The following is a 17,276-nucleotide window of genomic DNA, read 5'->3' on the forward strand; positions in this document are numbered from 1 at the left end:
AAGCTTCTTACTTCTTGTCCTCATTTCTTCCCACCCTATGCAACAGCTATAACCCTCTTGTTTGTGAGAATTCTACACCATTTAATAATTGAAAACACCTCATTCCTTGTTAGAATACCTACTAAGGCAAGGTGTGGCTTTCAGCCTCCATGAATACTAAAATCCAGAGGTTTCATCGAAAATGGCACATAAAACAAATAAAAGAGACCAGAAGTCAACATTTTTCTTTTATACAGTACTTTTTTCTAGCATAAAATGAGAGGAAGTTCTCTTGTTCATTTGTTCAAAATTTTGAAGGGAGTAGGTAAAATTGGTTAGATCTATGATCTATCCATTCAAATTATAGCAATAGTTGAGATTTGAAATATAAAATTGAAAAATATGTTTGGACATTTTTTAGTGTTGTCATGATGTGCACTACCTGCCAGCATGGAATGTACCATGCTCACAGTTACCAGTTCAACCCCATGTTAAAGAAAATCCATGGATGCAACAAAGCTATTGGAACTAAGAATATGTTACTTTCTCTTTGATCTAGATTGGGCTCAAACACAAACTTACAGATTACATAAAACAATGCAAAAGAACTAGTTCATCTCCTTATGTTTTTTCTATAATATTTCACACTCTAAGAGTCATCTGATGCTCTAACATATAATCAATCTTATAGGTAATCTTAACTTATTACCGAACATGTTTTATGTAAAAGTTTTAAGAAGACTAAATGAATCTATAAGTGAAATCAAGTTCATTAGTACTTGCAATAAAAATATTTTGAGCCTGCAACAATGTCTTGTCAACAATTTGGTACAAGCATGAAATATATAGAAAAGAAAGCATAATCCAAAGATGATAAAGGAAACTTTAATTAAACAATTCATGCATAATTAGAAACAAAATAATGAATAGTCGTAATAAAGTAGAACCTGAGATATTGTATAAAACTTACTCTTCAATTATGGGCTTCAAAAATGGAACCACCTTTTCAATTCCCTCAATGTTAGCAAGAGATTGTACAAATGCGATTGGTATCATAAAGAAGAATGTAAGAAAGAAGACGGCAACTGCTACAATCAACCGTCTGACTGTGAGGGAAACAAATGGAATAGCCAAATTCTGCCAATATACATCACGAGGTTCTGGAGCCCACTCAGTCAACCATAAAGTTGGGTTTTGAGTTTGTTGTGTTTGAGCACATACGGCTGCTCCCCACCGTGTTCGAAAGGAAACAAATGCAGCTGGCATGATGGATTTCGAATTATTTTTTATCATTTCACGTTCTGTAGCCTCCTAAAATATATTTATCCACACAAGAGCATACTTATTTTAGCATGAAAAATATTTCTTCCGAAAGAAAAGTGAAACTAGAAAAGTGAACAACAAGAGTCCAATAAGAATTTCATATACCATCAGAAATAGGAATTCATGACATGATACAAAAAAACATGTAAAAAACTAATGCAGTTATGCGAAATCAACGCTAGCAATGCTGACCATTAGGCTACATTTATTAGGCATACGCAAGAGTGCTTTACAGGAATTTCATATGGACTATGAATGTCATCACATGTCTAAAATCGAAATAGCTTTAGTGTTCAAGGACCTGATATAGTTGTCTCATCAGACAATTAGAAGAAAGAAAAAAAAGCTAATAAAAAGTTATGGATGATGTAAAATGAAACAGGTGATGATAGAGGTGAAAATATATGGGAAAAAATGGTCTGATCAATATTATATAATACATGGATGTCCATGGACATATATTCAGACTTGCAAGCTTGTTCTTTTCTGACCAATAAGAGTACGAAAGAATAACTGATAGTTCAAGGACAATTATGATATTAACTGACTTCCACCATCTTTGCAAGTCGTAAATCAAAATCTTGGAGCATATACTTTTCTCACAATCGCAACCAAGTTCTGAAAGAAAAAGGTTTTGGCTGCATTCAGATTCTCCAAGTCACTTGTTAGGATTTACTCAGAATATGGCTACTGCATGGTTGAAAATTATTCTTGATTCTATGAGGTGACTATGTAGTTGTGAAATGAACCTCTCGTAGATTGGAATATACAAAGATGTTTTGACATAGAAAAGTGTAACTCAGTGCAATATTAACCAAGGATTGTTGTTTTGCAGGATGAAGAAGACATGCCAATATCTTTTTCACATGGTATGGCACTATGTTGTGCAAGTTGTCATGCCCTTGTGCTGACAGGCACAAGCCAATTATTGGCCTATGAATGCATCAACATTGTTGACAACTTGACATTACTACACAAAATGAAGAGAGATATTGGTTTTGCACCGCTAATGTCATCCCATGTCAACTGGCACAGCAAACCTTGTTCTCAACATCACACCTAAATTTTACTACTATTAAGAAAGTATCATCAATACCTTTTTAAAATTAAAACAGCACATGTTATTTAAGTTTTAAACTAAAAGCATAAATGAAATGACATGGAAAATTAAGGCTAGCCATGATCAACATTCTAGATCTATTGATTGTTAGTCAGTGACAATAATGCATTTACTAGATGTTCATTTGAAACATATTTAATTAATCTTCCAAAATTTTGATTTTAAACTTAGATAATACCATAATCAAACCTAAAGAATGACAGAGAGTAACTCCCAAAAGTCACGAGCAACTCGACCTTTTTAAATGTATATAAGTTTGTATGCACTATACAGTTCCAATATCTTACAAAAAAAACTAAAATGTTTTCATTGAATAAAATGATTAATTGCTATGGTTAAAATTGGAATTGACTATTACACAAAGTATGAGTAAGTAGCACATACTTTTTCAGAGAGCTCATCAATCTTAGATGTGTAAAATTCAATAGCATCCACCTCATCACCACAAAGTCCAAGAAATCCAGTCTGTTAAAACAAAGAAATCCATCATAGCATGATTTTTTGAGAGGAATGACAAAAGACAACACAAAAAAGATTAAAAATTTTTTATCACAAAACAAAGTTAAGGTACAGAGTTCAAAGTAACCTTTCGAGTAGGTCTTTTAGATGGATCCCTATCATATTTTAATTGATAGTAATCATGCCAATTCTGCATCTGCTTCTTTGTTTTGACCAGCTTAGCAAGTTTGTTTGCATTACAAACAACCTACAAAACATTTGCAAACCAAAAATTGTGAGAATGCAGATGTTGAACCTACAATTAAAAACATGCACTCTTCTCATGAATCTGAAGTCAATGGTTATGATATATTTCAAGGTTCACCATACCGTAATGTATTGCTCTGTATAGACAGTACATGCCGGTCCAATAGAAGATTGGTACAGGCAGTCCATATCGATATATTGGTATATCCCAGTATACCATATGTCGGTACATCAATACGGCTCAATTTATATCATATCGATAGCTAGTCGGTATACCGATACAGACTGATAAGACGAACCTTGATTTATTCGATAGCCTATTTATGACTTTTCTAAAAAGAATTTCTTTCAGGGAAAATTTACAACAGAGTTCATTTTACAACAGAGTATTTTACAAAAATGAAGAGAAAATACCAATAGAGAAAAAGAAAAACTAAACTACTTGAATATAAGAAATAATATCATATGGCTGTATGGCCCACTATTACTGTATACATTCATAGATTAATTACAAAAAAAAATTATATCACCTAGATTTGAAATCTAATCATTCCAGGCAGACTGCAATCAAAACAGTGATCAATCAGTATGAAGTAGGGGCATATTCTAAAACACTGGGCATATAGATTTGCCTGCATTTTGATAATCCCCCAATCCCTCTATGGTTGAAACATGAAAGTTTTTATAATACTAATTAATGATTTTTGTATCATATAAAAGGGATATAGCCTCTAAATGTTATCTTGTAAAAGAGATACTTGTTTCTCGTAACTAAAAGAAAAAAAAAGAAGAAGACTCCTATGATAGGAACTTCTGGCAAACTTATAATGCAGTGAGATGAATACTTAGATCAAACTTTTCCCACAAGAGAGAGGACCACCCAAAATCGGGCAGTCCACATGCCAGTTCATGCTTAGACCAGTACAAACAAGGGAGCAGAATTTGCAATCCATGCCTTCAATTACACAGATGTGATCCCATCATTTCTTCAAGTTTTTATATTCTTCCCTTGTGTGAATGTAAAAGGAATTCATGATTTCTCACTATATCAGTAAGATCTCATTGAATCATCCTGGTGCATATCACCTTCACCATCACTCACCACCATCCTATATCTATCTATCTATCCATCTACATGTACACAGGAATTGAAAGACTTCATCATGGTTAAAAATGGAAGTACATGTATCAGACCTCGTTATTGGAAGGTATGCTGATGTAATAATCAACATTATCAAAATCAGATACTCCTTTATACCTCCCTTACTCTTTCATTGACGATCAACCTAACACAAATAGGTAGTGAAACCATACAGGCCTAATGTTTTGTTGATTTGTTACTCAACATTACTCTAGAGCATCATAACAAGGATTCAGATGAAGAGTAAATAAATATCCTCGGAGTAGTTTTACATGAGAACTCATGAATAGAGCATGCATAGTTATGCACTTAAGCATATTATTAAGATCACATTCAACATACTATCAGTCAGTCATTGAACATTAAAATTACAAATTAATCTTATGAACATAAGTCCTTTTAAACTGTCATAAAGTTACATATCATGAGATCAACAGAAGGAGAAAAACCTGATGAGTTAAATAGTGATCACGATGATTGACAACGAAAAAATGTTCAACAAGCTCACTGACTGATTCATCGGGATCAGGTGGCACATTCCTAACAAGGACCTGAAATAAATAAAAAACATGTGTTAGTTTGACACAAGTCAACAGATATAGGACAGTCAACAAGCGTATTAGTCTGATCATCCCAATTTTATTAGTAATCACTGTCTATAATCTGTAAGTCAAGATGATGTCCGTGCTTGCATATACATCATTACATACATAAATACTATGACCTTTTCTGTGAAGGAAACTGTCTAGATAAGCATGTATGATCTAAAATATGAAACCTTCCCATTAAGCCAATTAGTTGGTGTAAAAGATCACTGACAAATGCAGCATGTCCATCATCATCAAATCCTGTATTCCTCTATTATAAGATCACTGAGGAATGCAGCAAGTCCATCTTCAAATTACACCCGAGTTCCTCCATTATATGGATATTTTAAATTATATCATCACTAACGAGTAACAACACTGATAAAATAAAGGATATGTGTTCCGGTCCTAGACTCGATGCCTGTCCTGATCAAACTGATTCAATAATAGAAGTAATGGTACCAACTGAAATATGTAGGGACCTCACAAACAGCCAACTGGACAAAAGTAGGTCTAGGTTTTGGAGAAAGAGGGACTGGTGGCTATCCGGACTCTGGGTAATGTTGTGGTGGGAGAGAGGGGGTAGAGGACAAAACTGAGAGAAACAGATAGGGGGCCCTTGTGGTATCACAAAGTAGAGGTATGATTAGCCATCAAGGCTTAAAGACTTGAGGTGGATGTTTAATGTTTTAGATATTTAGTTTGACTAAAACTAGGTAAAATCCCATAATATTAGTTGGTTCCAACCATGGATTAAAATCTCAGTCTAATACCCATACCAATCAATAGCTAGAGTGGTACGATATTAGTATTGATCGGTAGTCGTATCCGAACAGCACCAACACTCGGTACGAGTAGATAAAGATGGGAATGGACAAAAGAGAAGATGAGATAGAAGAGGGGAGGAGGTGCCAATGTGTACTGGTAGGAGGAGGCTGGCGACACAAACAAGGAGGAGAAGACAACAGCAATGTAAAAGAGGTGGTGGGGGAGGAGAAGAAAAGGCATAGGCGATGGCAGAGAAGGAAGAGGAAAAAGAAGCAGCAATGGAAGATGAGAAAGACAAGAGAAAGAAAAATAAAAACAATTGCCAATAGCTGTTAGCAGATTATAAAAACAGAGAAAAAAATGACCCACTAATCATACCACACACACTTATCACTTGGTATAGCTCTCTATCAATCAGCTTACCATCTGATAAACCTGACACAATGAGCTTCCTGGGACAATATGAACAGTTCCGAATTCCACCTGATCCGTGTATCATTCAGCCATTAAATTAGTATATATCGATCCATACCAACCAGTACAACCAAAATTAAAATCCATGGTTTCAACTTTAAATAAAACCCAAACAAAATGTTGGGAAACAATTAGTATCATCATGTCTTCCCTTTAATGTTTAAGTATCCAATTTAGAACAAAAGAGGGTCCAATTACCAGTCTATGTAAAGAGAGCTCGGTGGAACAACATTAATGGCTTGTTGGACCTTTTTTGCCGACTCTCATGTCTGTTCTCCTCAAACTGCAAGCTTTTTCTTCTAATCAGCATTCTGACATCCCATGCTTCTTGCCCTTTCGCTAAGACCCTATTGCCATCTATAATGTTAGTTGAAGCATCGCATCCTGACCTTTAAATTGTTTTATATTACTTGCTTTGGAATTATGCTGCCAGGAATACAAAAGAGACTCACCTACACTTTGGCAATCCCTATCTACCTACCAACCATGGCAACTGGTTTGATCAATAAGAGGTCATGAGATACAATGCCTACAGAATAGTTATATACCTTGTGATTGTATGACATTGTATTGTTCAAGTTATTTTGTACCAAAATGACAGGAAAAGATCAATGTAGCAACCCTAAACAATTGGGTTTTCATGTTTTGTTGTTGTTGCCATTATTATTATTGTTGTTTTAAACTTTTAAATTCTTCTATTCTAATAACTGTTTCCTGAAAAAAACTATTAAATTTAAGGATAACAATCAATTCCAGAAGTTACCAATAAAAAAAATAAAACAAAACAAGTAATCATTATTTGGATATAAAAATTAACAAGGTACAATTTGAATCTTGTATATTTTTCCTAACCATATAAAATGCAAGATATCATGAACCCCGATGATTATTCAATTCTCAGATAGAAAATCATGAAGATGCAAAAAAAAAAAGGATCATGTCCTTTGCAATCATTTAGGAAATTCAGATTGCAACAAGCATGAACATTAGAAAATCAAACTATTTCAAATTCCAATAAATTAGAAGATATTAGCAGGTTTACAAATATGACATCACAAGAATTTGGTAAAATTTCTTTCAATGCCAGTTTGACAAGATCAAAGAAAGCTTACTGTAAATTGATCAGGACGGCGTTTCTCAGATGCAAGAAAATGCAGCCTCATTGATGCAACAATTTCATATTCCTTAAGAAGCACATAGCATGTCCAAAATGTAAAGGCATATGCCACAACCAAATGGGCCCAGAACCTACAAACATAAAAAAGCAACTAATGCTCATGAACACAGAGAACCTACAACAAGAACTAACATATTCAACTAGCAAAACAATTGTTGTTGTATTATTAACAAGGAATGCAAAGACGGTGAGAAAGATTTCAAGCCTAGAGAAAATTAAATAATGCATTAGGTCTAAAGCAGCACCAATGCTAATGTTCATTAAATAAATTTACCAGCAAAGATGAACTCCAATTGAACAGGTAACATAAATAATTCTAGGTTCAAACATGACAGTAACAACTCATCTAAATATCTAGTATTAAACTTATAACCCACAAATATACTAAAGATCCGATAAGCCAAACACATTTTCCAGTAAAATTGTCCATGAACTCTTCAACAAGGAACAATTTTGTTTCTCAAATGCTCCACTTTCATTTGTGCAATCAGAGTAATCTTAAGGTTTCCAACTTCCCGTTACATATGTATCTCATTCAGTTGTTAAGCATCTAATGCTGAGTCGGACTACCACCTATACGTCAATATTCAGACAAACTTTTCCCCATTTATTATAATTGATCTGTGTTTAGATGCTATTTATTTCTCTACACACTAATAAATGTTATATTTGTCTTGGTTTAACTTTTGGTGACTTAGTTTAAATTTTTAGGGAAAAAAAAAAGGCTTGTTTCAAATTTCAAACACATGCAAAGAAGAACAGTCATATTGTCATATGGACTTTAACGAAAACAAAAAAATTATCGAAAAATCAATCTCACAGGTAAAGAAGGTTTGAAAGCAAAGCACCATATAGCAGCATCAGAAACCCAGAGCCAATATATCATACTGATACTGTATGAATATATAGATAAGATCATCCTCAGAAAGTTCAATTCCTATGCCAAAACAGGTGAATAAGTGGCCATAATATCAATCATCTGGATAACTAATGGTACTTTGAGCATACCGTCTAGTTCGGATAGGTTTTGGCTGATCTGACAATGGACTGACACATGGACTGGTCCAGTCCAAGATAAGTTGTCTTTCCCAGTGAGCTCATTGTGTGGAAGTTAACTGGCGGTAAAGTAACTGATACCAATGGTTACTGGGTAGTAAGCCTACTGCCGGGTACTAGTATCACTTTATTTTATTTATGACTGCTGTCGCAGCTGTCAATATTTTTTTATGCTTCTCTCTCTCCCATTGTTGATCCATCTCTTTGTATCTCCAACTCTGACTCTTTTTCCCCCCTCCGCTTGTTTCCCCTCTTCCCTCCACCCTCCTCTTCATACCAAAACTTTAAACCTTAGCCAAACTGGTTAAGTCTAAAGTGAAGTGCCATTTTTCTTTTCATTTCCATTAAAAGCTTATGTCAATGGCCTTAAGGCTCCTTCCTTTAAGGCAGAGATATTACAGAAATCAATAGACCAATAGCAATGAACCAAAAACCAAATGGTGATGCTTGATCTGTCTAATTACTATCTACATGCTGGATCTTCATAAGCTTGATCTCAAAAAAGTTCGAAATTTCAGAAATTTACAACAAGCATTACGTGAAGGCTAATAAACAGAAATTACAAATTAATCAAACCAGTAAGCAGTCTAATTATAAAATTCTTACAGCTTACCTTTGTGAACCTGAAGGAATATTTGAAATAGAAAGCTTGTCTATGTCACTGTACTCCACTTTTGAATTTTCCAAAGTACCACTATTCGTCCAGTTGACCGGCACCAAGATTGCAAAGGAGAGGATTGCCATTGGAACAAAGAGCTTGAGTCTAGTAAGAAAAAGAACAAATATACATCACTAAAGTATAAATTTAAAAACATCAATCGATACTTGTTATGGAACAAAATTAAACAACTAATACCATTGGTTCAAGGTTACCATTTAATGGAGAACTATTAACGATAAACACAATCTAATGCATGACGCATACATTTGTTCTGTGAGACGATCTGCAGCATCCAAGCTAGACTGTTACACCTTGAAAATATGTACATGCTTCAAAAGAACAAGTTGAAAAATTACAGAGAACTCTTTTTTTTTCCCTTTATCTCATCTGAAAGCAAACTTGACTTTACCAATTGGATTAAGAGCCTTATGAAAATGAACATCCTAATGTCTTGCCAATAAGAGGAATATAAATCCCACTTGATCAAAATTGCATATTGTTGTCTCAGGATGTTAACAAACATAAGCAAACTATTACTTGAAGCTTCAGCATCTTTAACTACCTTGTTGGATAATCACCTAAATCCTAAAAGAATAAAGTTCAAAAACTGAGAGTGAAGAGATAGTGTTTGATATGAACATACAGTCCCATCCTATAAATTAATTCTAAGTAAAACCATTTATTGCTTCTCTGGATTTACCAGTGCTTGTCAAAAGATAGTTTGTTCAGGTTCTGCATTGCCCTCTTCAACAAAAGTTGTGACTATAGTAAATGTGCACAAGAGAAAGAAGCAGAATCATTAATGAATTGAGCTTCAGAGACATTGGTAGAATACCCAATCAAGTATATCCTCAAGTAAACAGCAGAATCAAGTCCTGCATGGTCTATCAGCTCAGGTTCTGGCATTCTGAGAGCAGCTGGCATCCATTCCAGAAATCTCAAATATGACCTCAAATTTAAGTTCACAAACTTGTGTACAAACGTCCCTGAGCGTGTTGGACTGCCTCTCACACCTTTAAGATACCATTTTGGAAAATAAACTCTGTCGTTTATTGGTTGTAGTCTTAGGACAGCAAATGCTATTAAGAATGCAATGGCGCTTAATATGTTGATGGCTGCAGCAAGCCCTATGTCAGTAAGCGTAGCCATAACTGCCTCTTATAACATAAAAGTTTTCCAAATGTTGACCCTGCACAAAAACAGGCATATAAGAGAATAATAACGCTGAACACAAAACAATTGAAAAAAGAAAAACGAATTAATAGAGCCGATACAAATAATCTAGGGAAACAAAATGCAATTATCACATAGATCTTCCACATTTACACGAAAGTTACCATTTTGAGGTGCATCAAGAATACAAAACCAAAATTTCAAAAACTGACATGGTAAGTTAGCAAAATTTGGAGCAGCATAATTGTCAGAGACAATGAAACTTATTTGCATTGGTATACTGGTAAAGTAAACATAAAAATAGTGCATTTTGCGACCAAGGAGCCTAGAGAACAAATGAAGCAGATATCGAGCTATCATCACCACCATCAGACGTTCAGATTTACTTTTCAATGTTCTGGAAACATCTCAAGCATCTTATGATCCATTTTTGCTAAGTTTGTGAAGCTAAAAATGCAAAATCGCGGAAGCAAGTAGGTGATTTGAGGGCCAAGCAAAACCACGTCTGGTTGTCACATCAACTTTTAGAGCACTAACGGTTGATCATGCACTTGACAAGATGCAGTAAAGGGAAGCACAAACAAATTGACATGACATGTAGTTCGTTTATCTATTCCCTAAATTGGTCGATCAAAGCCTATGGCTTTTTGGATTAGATTTAGCTTTTGCATCATTATTAGAATTTTCACTCAACTCCTGCCTTATTTCTAGGAGACTTTGGAGGTAATTTCAACTTCTAAGAAAGATGAACTTAGAAGACCAAAGTTTGGGGGTGTATTAAGAAGAGGAAATTTGCAGAGCCAAAAAGAACACAACGGACTAGGACTGATCAAAATCCAAAAAATGAGAAAATCAATTTTTGCCTCGCCCTTCAAGGAAGGATAAGAGAGAAAAAGAGCATCCAATAAAAAAGAAAACAAAACGAGAGCAGACTCAAATGGCTACGAATTACCTTTGGAGAAGCAGCAGGAACACCAACCAACCAAAGCAGCAAGCGATCAGTGTCCAATCCGATGAAAGAACATAGAAAGTCTTGATGTTGGGTCGATTCCTGGGTCACAGGGTAAGGAAGAAAGCGGAGTAGGCTGGAATATGGAGAGAGAGAGAGAGAGAGAGCGAGAGAGAGAGAGAGAGAGAGAGAGAGAGGAGTAGAGCTGTCAGAGATCCAATGAACGGATTATCACTAAACAAAACAGAGGACATGTGTAAAGAAATGCCTCACTATTATATCAGTTAAAAGAAGTAAAACCCAAACTGGGCTGCGTAAATAAATGTATGCAGATGAACGTGGAGTAGATTAGATTGAACGCCGAAGCTTTGGGATGTAGATGAATGGATGGCGGAAAGGCAGCAGATCACTCGCCGCAGGACATATCATTATTCCTGCACACCGTTCACAGCGTTGAATGCCACCATGTGATTTGGTCATATCGGGGGAAGAGTACTCCCGAGTAGATTCAGCGATAAGATGCATGTTTTCAATAAATTGATATTAATAGCACGAGGAATGGATCAATCTGTGGCGATAATTATGGGAGAAGACAGAACAGTAATAGAAGCGAGTGAAGGTTGGCTAATCATACCAAAGCGCAGGCACTGTGCTGCCTGTCGGCGAGGACGGCGAAGAAAGCCACTCCAAAGCTAGTGGGTAAAGGAACACATTTTTGGTCTCTGTGGGTGGGTGGGTAGATGCCGTCATGTGAGCGTCGGCCATCCTCTTTCGCGTCGTGCTGCTTCTGTCGTCGTCTTCTCGCGCTCTATCAGACGTATGCGTCTTTTCTTTGAGACGGGAGGGGTAAGGTGAAGTAAGCCTGACAGCTACGTCTGTCCACAAATGCGGAGGACCCCACCGCCGAAACTGCATTGTATTTGTGGTGCGTGTATCAATCAGCACTGCAACATCAGATGCTGCAGTCTCCTCCTCCTCCTTCATTCACATGTGTGGAAATTCCTCAGCCACACAAAAAAAAAAAAAAAGAAATTTGAATGCTTCGTTATAATATCGCTCCATATTTAAATAACCCGTGAAGCTCATCTTGCATGTGATGTGTCGAGATCTTCCGCCCACTTCTATACTGGACAATCATTTTCATTGGATTGATTAAAGCCCTTTCAAGCTGTAAATGTCATCACACGTCGAAACCCTTATATTCTATTCTAAAGTTGCCTACATCGCTATCCTTACGTGTTAGCCTCGATCTACGTCAAATTTAAGTTGATGCTGCTGATCGAGCAACCAACTCGCCCGCATGTCAAATTCATTCGCATTTGTTAATTTTAATTTTGAATATCGATCAGTAATTGCCTCGAGATTAGGAAAAAAGTTTGATTCTGATTTAAACGAGAGCTAAATTGATCCATGACCAAAGAAAGATCCAATGAGTTTAATTCTTATTTATGGAGTTAAGAAAACGAAAAAATCAAATCAAATCAAAAATTAAAAATTAAAAATAAAATCAGTAATCTTATCAAAAATATGCCAAAACTAACTTGGAAGGACATTATTATATACCGAATTATTTGAATGAAGCCTCAATTTCGTTTCCCAATCTTAATCTTTCATCCGAGTACAATGAAAGTCTTCTCGAAATTTATGTTGGAACTCAAGGAATCTAATTGTTATTTTATCTCATCATGAGATGCAGCAAAAATCAGTCCCAAGAATATGGTGCATTCGAGAAGGGAAAACTCAAATTTTCCCTTTCCTTTACTCCATCTACTTTGCTTAACTTTTGATCAGTTCTCTTACCATTTTAAACATAATTTCACTTGACTAATCGATTGAATGTTTTAGCCATTTTTGAATTTATTGGTCAGGTGCATTTTGTAATATATTTGAAATGTACATTAAAAGTTAAATGCATATTTTAAATATAAATAGATATTTGATAATTTTTTTGACTTAGATGTTATATTGCAAATGCTCTGATGCTATAGCATGAGCAGAATGCTACTGTAGTTTTTCAAAATTTTAAAATATCTTATGATATTATCCATGATCATAATATTATAAATATGACTTGGTGAAAAAACTACATGATTTATGTTTTTTATAAGAAAAAAATTTTATTTATAAGATTATTTTATATTTATGTATATAATTATATATAAATAAAAGACTCCATAGCGATGCTAAATAATTGACTTGTAAAATAAGATGATCTTATCGTGACCATAACTTATGATCGGGATTTGTTATAAGAATAGATTCTCTTGATATTTAGATCTTGTTTGGTAGACAATTAGAAGAGTATCATATTCAAATAAGAGAGCTTGAAAAGAATTAGAGTTATTGTACTGATAGATATAAGTCCTATAGGTTGAGATGAACTTTAGGAAATAATAATTGAAGCATTAGATGTAGAGAATGAAGACATGATAAGAAGATGTTGTAATGCAATAAGAAAAATCCAGAATTAATTGATGATTTAGTTTGGATACATAAATGGTAGAGATCTAATCTCTTGGATGAGATCAGAAATGAAAAATGCATAGGGGAGGATCTGATCTAAGATGTGTTAATGAAAGCAATATATTTCCTCCTCTCCTGAGTCCTTCTCTCGATCATAAGTGTTGATGACACGATCAATAGGAAGATGGAAAGTAATAGACTATTATCGAGAGGTCGATCATGGATCCGAGATGCTAGTGAGTTTGACGATTAACGAGAAGGGGACAAAAACACCAATGAAGATGTTGGGTAGTAGGTATCGATGCGGGCAGAGGGAATGCACACCAAGTAGAACTGAATAGCGATGGAGGATCCTTGGAGAAGTGCATCGATCACAAGATGAGGTTGATAAGATCAGCAAAATAGAGTAGATTTGCTAGAAAGCAAATCGCGTTAAGAGATTGATAGGGAGAAGTTGCACGTCTTCACCTTCGATGTAACGTCAAAATCCAAAAACAAAAACAGAAATCAAGTTATAAAGCAACAATAAAATAGACTAGAAAAAGGAATAACTGTCACCAAAAATTTATCAAGATAGTGAAGAGGAGTTTTGCTTAAAATAAGAAAGCTATGATACGATGATGAAGTAAAAAATAAAATTATGAAATGGATAATATCATTCATTCATTGTGCATTTATACAGACTTTTGAGGAGAGATTTTTCTTAATCATATAATCAAATCATATATTGATTGATCCTAAGTCCTAAATTGATCGAAGATTAAAATATGTAAAAAAAATTAAAATTATTTTTCATATTAATCTCTATCATAATTTTTTATCAATTAGATTCATAATTAAATAGCACAACTAGCTTGAATAACTGTAACATGTCGGACAGGAATAATTACAAGTAATAGGGTGCTTGTAGATGGAGTTAGATTGATCTGTGCCCAATTGGTAAAAGTAATCAACTCAATCCGTGTAGCCAATGTACCATTATGAGTGAGATAAGAGAGGCGTGCGATAGATTGGCATAATAATGGTTTCCAACTTCGGGTGCAGGCGAATTAAATTCACGAGTATCAGCTAGTGAGAAGAATGGGTTGCCTCTGAGTCCTACAAACTGTATCGTCGAGCAATCAATCATACATAAATCGACCAACATCCCAGCATAAGTTCTTCTGATGCTGAGGCTCTTGCAAGTTGGAGGATCTGTATATTTAGTTGCCATCTAATCTCAGACCAACTGGGAATTTTAGTTAGTATTGTGTGCACTAAATATCACCGATTTGCCAATAATATATTAGTATTTCATTGTAAACATTTGCAATGCCACGACGTCCTTTGACCGGATAATATGAGGCCAGCATGGCTTTTCCGTGCCGTAATCGTTCGACTCGGGAACAATTACCACCTGCTTCGCGGGTGCCTCGAGCGTCACTTGCCTTTCACTTTCTCATCATGCTTGTGTCACTGTTTGGTCAGACACTGACAGTGTCTGACCCTCCTCGGCGCCACCGCTGCTTCCACCATTTTTGGTTTTTGGGTCTGGAAATGTATCACCTTGCTCTGTGAGACACGTTTTGGTAATAGCAAGAAAAAGTCATGCCATCCTCTAATCATCAACGCCCTTAATTTGACTGTCAGTCTTTTCTACAAATACATAGCTCCATGTTTTATGAAAATGTTATGTTATTTAGTTTAATTTAAAGATCAATCAGAAGTCCAAGAATTGTTGAGTGATACTCTACAATTTAAATTGTTCGAAATCATTGCGGATAGCTCTACTCTTTGCAGGATGATGGCTCGATATTGATTTATCATTAGAGATCATGATTGATTGACGATGTATGATTACGATATATTAGTATAAAATATTCTTTCAATCCGAAATCTTAGCTGTGAAAAGATACGTGCATTAGACATCAGATATGTTCCTCATGCGTTAACATCAGACTGCCACTACCGTGTCAAACAAACGGAAGGGGGTCAGTGGTACCGGCGGTTCTTTGTCTCCCCGACCCTGGTGGTCTACGACCCTGTTGTGTCCTTCCCTTCCCTGCAACCTCAACTCTTTCTCATGCACCCTTCACCCGGTCAAAGCTTCTCCTGTTAAGTTCTTCTCGTCCGCCTGTCCCCACGCCACGCCACTCCCCCCATCCCAAGGCTTCCGCACCAACGGTCTCATCTCGCTTTCACTCACCTTTCTTTTCCTTGTCCATCTCTCTCTCTCTCTCTCTCTATTTTTGTTCATCGTATTCTGTATTTTCCTTCTCTGTTTTTCTCCGGAACAAAACAGTTTGCTGGGCTTTATCCTCGGCCATTCCCAGTGTGCTCCAGTCATCCCTCAGGTATTAAAAATATGGAGGCAGCGGCTGACACAAGGACTATAAACATGGAATAAATGCGCCCATCGCTCGAAAGCAGCCACAACAACAACAAGTGAATCTCCACTCTCTTCCATAATTACCATCGGTGGTCTTCCTGTTACTCCAGTCCCTTTTGTCTTCACCCGCCCGCCCTCTCTCGCACTCTGCTTCCCTCTCCCACAGATGCGGACCATCATGGCCAGAAGCCCCAGCGAGTCATTCTCCTTCTCTAAGAGGCACTTCCAGTGGATAGCTGGCAAGGGTGGTGACGACAAAAGGCAAGAAGGAGGGAAGGCGGAGGAGGAGACGTTTACTTTCTCCACCATCGCCTCGTCTTGCGATGATAATGCGCCGATGAAGGTAGAGGTAGCTCCGCCTCCCGCGAGGAAGAAGGGGCCGTCACCGTCCGCGGCAGCGGCGGCAGTCTCTAGGTTGCGGTCGGTGCTGGCAGCGGCAATCGCCGGCAGACATCGACCGGTGGGCATCGGACCCCGCGTGACGGGCACGCTATTCGGGCACCGCCGCGGCCACGTCTACTTCGCATTCCAAGTCGATCCGCGCGCTTGCCCGGCGGTGCTGATCGAGCTCACCACGCCCACGAGCACGCTGGTCAGGGAGATGGCCTCCGGGCTGGTGCGGATCGCGCTGGAGTGCGAGCGGCGGGCCGGCGGCGGAAAGAAGCTGCTGGAGGAGCCACTGTGGCGTGCGTACTTCAACGGCAAGAAGTGCGGCTACGCGGTGCGCCGAGAGTGCGGCCCGGCGGAATGGAGGGTCTTGCGGGCGGTTGAGCCGGTGTCGACGGGCGCCGGCGTGCTCCCTGGCGACGGCGGAGCCTACGGGGAGATGATGTACATGAGGGCAAGGTTCGAGCGGGTGGTAGGTTCCAAGGACTCCGAGGCCTTCTACATGATGAATCCCGATAACAGCGCCGGCCCCGAGCTCAGCATATACCTGCTCAGAGTCTAAACAAGCTATTTCTTTCTCGGGAGGATCTTCTTGTCACTTCATTCATTGTCTTCCTCGATCTCCTTCTCACCTTCGTCTCCTACTAGTAATAATTAAGTCCTTTGTGGTTGCTCTCATCCTGGTCTGCTTATTTTCCTTCTCTTCTTCTGCTGGCAATGCTTCAGAGCATATCGGTTACGTATTTTTATCGTATGCATGTATAGGCTTTGTAATTTCACGTTCTTGGAGAAGAGGATCGACGTAATAGAAACTCTTCATTATTATTATTATTATGGTCATTCACAATGTAATTCCATTAACCCCTGTGACTATGATGTCTTCCTATCACTGTAGTGATCGTGCCTGTTGTTATAACTCGAGCATCGCTTGCAATGGCGGAGTAT

General features: G+C 37.2%; 2 protein-coding genes across 5 annotated transcripts in view; one reads left to right on the forward strand and one right to left on the reverse strand.

Annotated features, from left to right (window-relative positions):
- Positions 1–11,884, reverse strand: part of LOC135609358 (calcium permeable stress-gated cation channel 1-like) — a 22,117-nt gene extending 10,233 nt beyond the window's left edge. Inside the window, exons 1-9 of one of the 4 annotated variants that reach the window (XM_065102534.1) lie at positions 11,748–11,787; positions 11,117–11,249; positions 9,827–10,180; positions 8,944–9,093; positions 7,210–7,345; positions 4,718–4,819; positions 3,009–3,128; positions 2,807–2,887; positions 950–1,290 (exon numbers count right to left, since the gene is read on the reverse strand). In XM_065102534.1, coding sequence (XP_064958606.1) covers positions 950–1,290; positions 2,807–2,887; positions 3,009–3,128; positions 4,718–4,819; positions 7,210–7,345; positions 8,944–9,093; positions 9,827–10,140 — 1,244 coding nt within the window. In that variant the 5' untranslated portion in view covers positions 10,141–10,180; positions 11,117–11,249; positions 11,748–11,787. Of the gene's footprint in view, positions 1–949; positions 1,291–2,806; positions 2,888–3,008; positions 3,129–4,717; positions 4,820–7,209; positions 7,346–8,943; positions 9,094–9,826; positions 10,181–11,116; positions 11,721–11,747 lie in introns of those variants that run through there. The other 3 variants (XM_065102535.1, XM_065102533.1, XM_065102536.1) reach the window with 3 other exon arrangements.
- A 4,110-nt stretch (positions 11,885–15,994) lies between these two features.
- On the forward strand, positions 15,995–17,009 carry LOC135608865 (protein MIZU-KUSSEI 1-like). Its single transcript, XM_065101915.1, has one exon. The coding sequence runs from the start codon at positions 16,111–16,113 to the stop codon at positions 16,891–16,893; it is 783 nt and encodes a 260-aa protein (XP_064957987.1). The 5' UTR covers positions 15,995–16,110; the 3' UTR covers positions 16,894–17,009.
- Positions 17,010–17,276: the final 267 nt, after the last annotated feature.

This window comes from Musa acuminata, chromosome BXJ2-4 (assembly GCF_036884655.1).
Source record: "Musa acuminata AAA Group cultivar baxijiao chromosome BXJ2-4, Cavendish_Baxijiao_AAA, whole genome shotgun sequence".
Lineage (NCBI taxonomy): Eukaryota > Viridiplantae > Streptophyta > Magnoliopsida > Zingiberales > Musaceae > Musa > Musa acuminata.

What these genes read in the sequence shown, in the direction of transcription:
- LOC135608865 (XM_065101915.1), top strand. Translation starts at nt 16,111, where the DNA reads ATGCGGACCATCATGGCCAGAAGCCCCAGCGAGTCATTCTCCTTCTCT.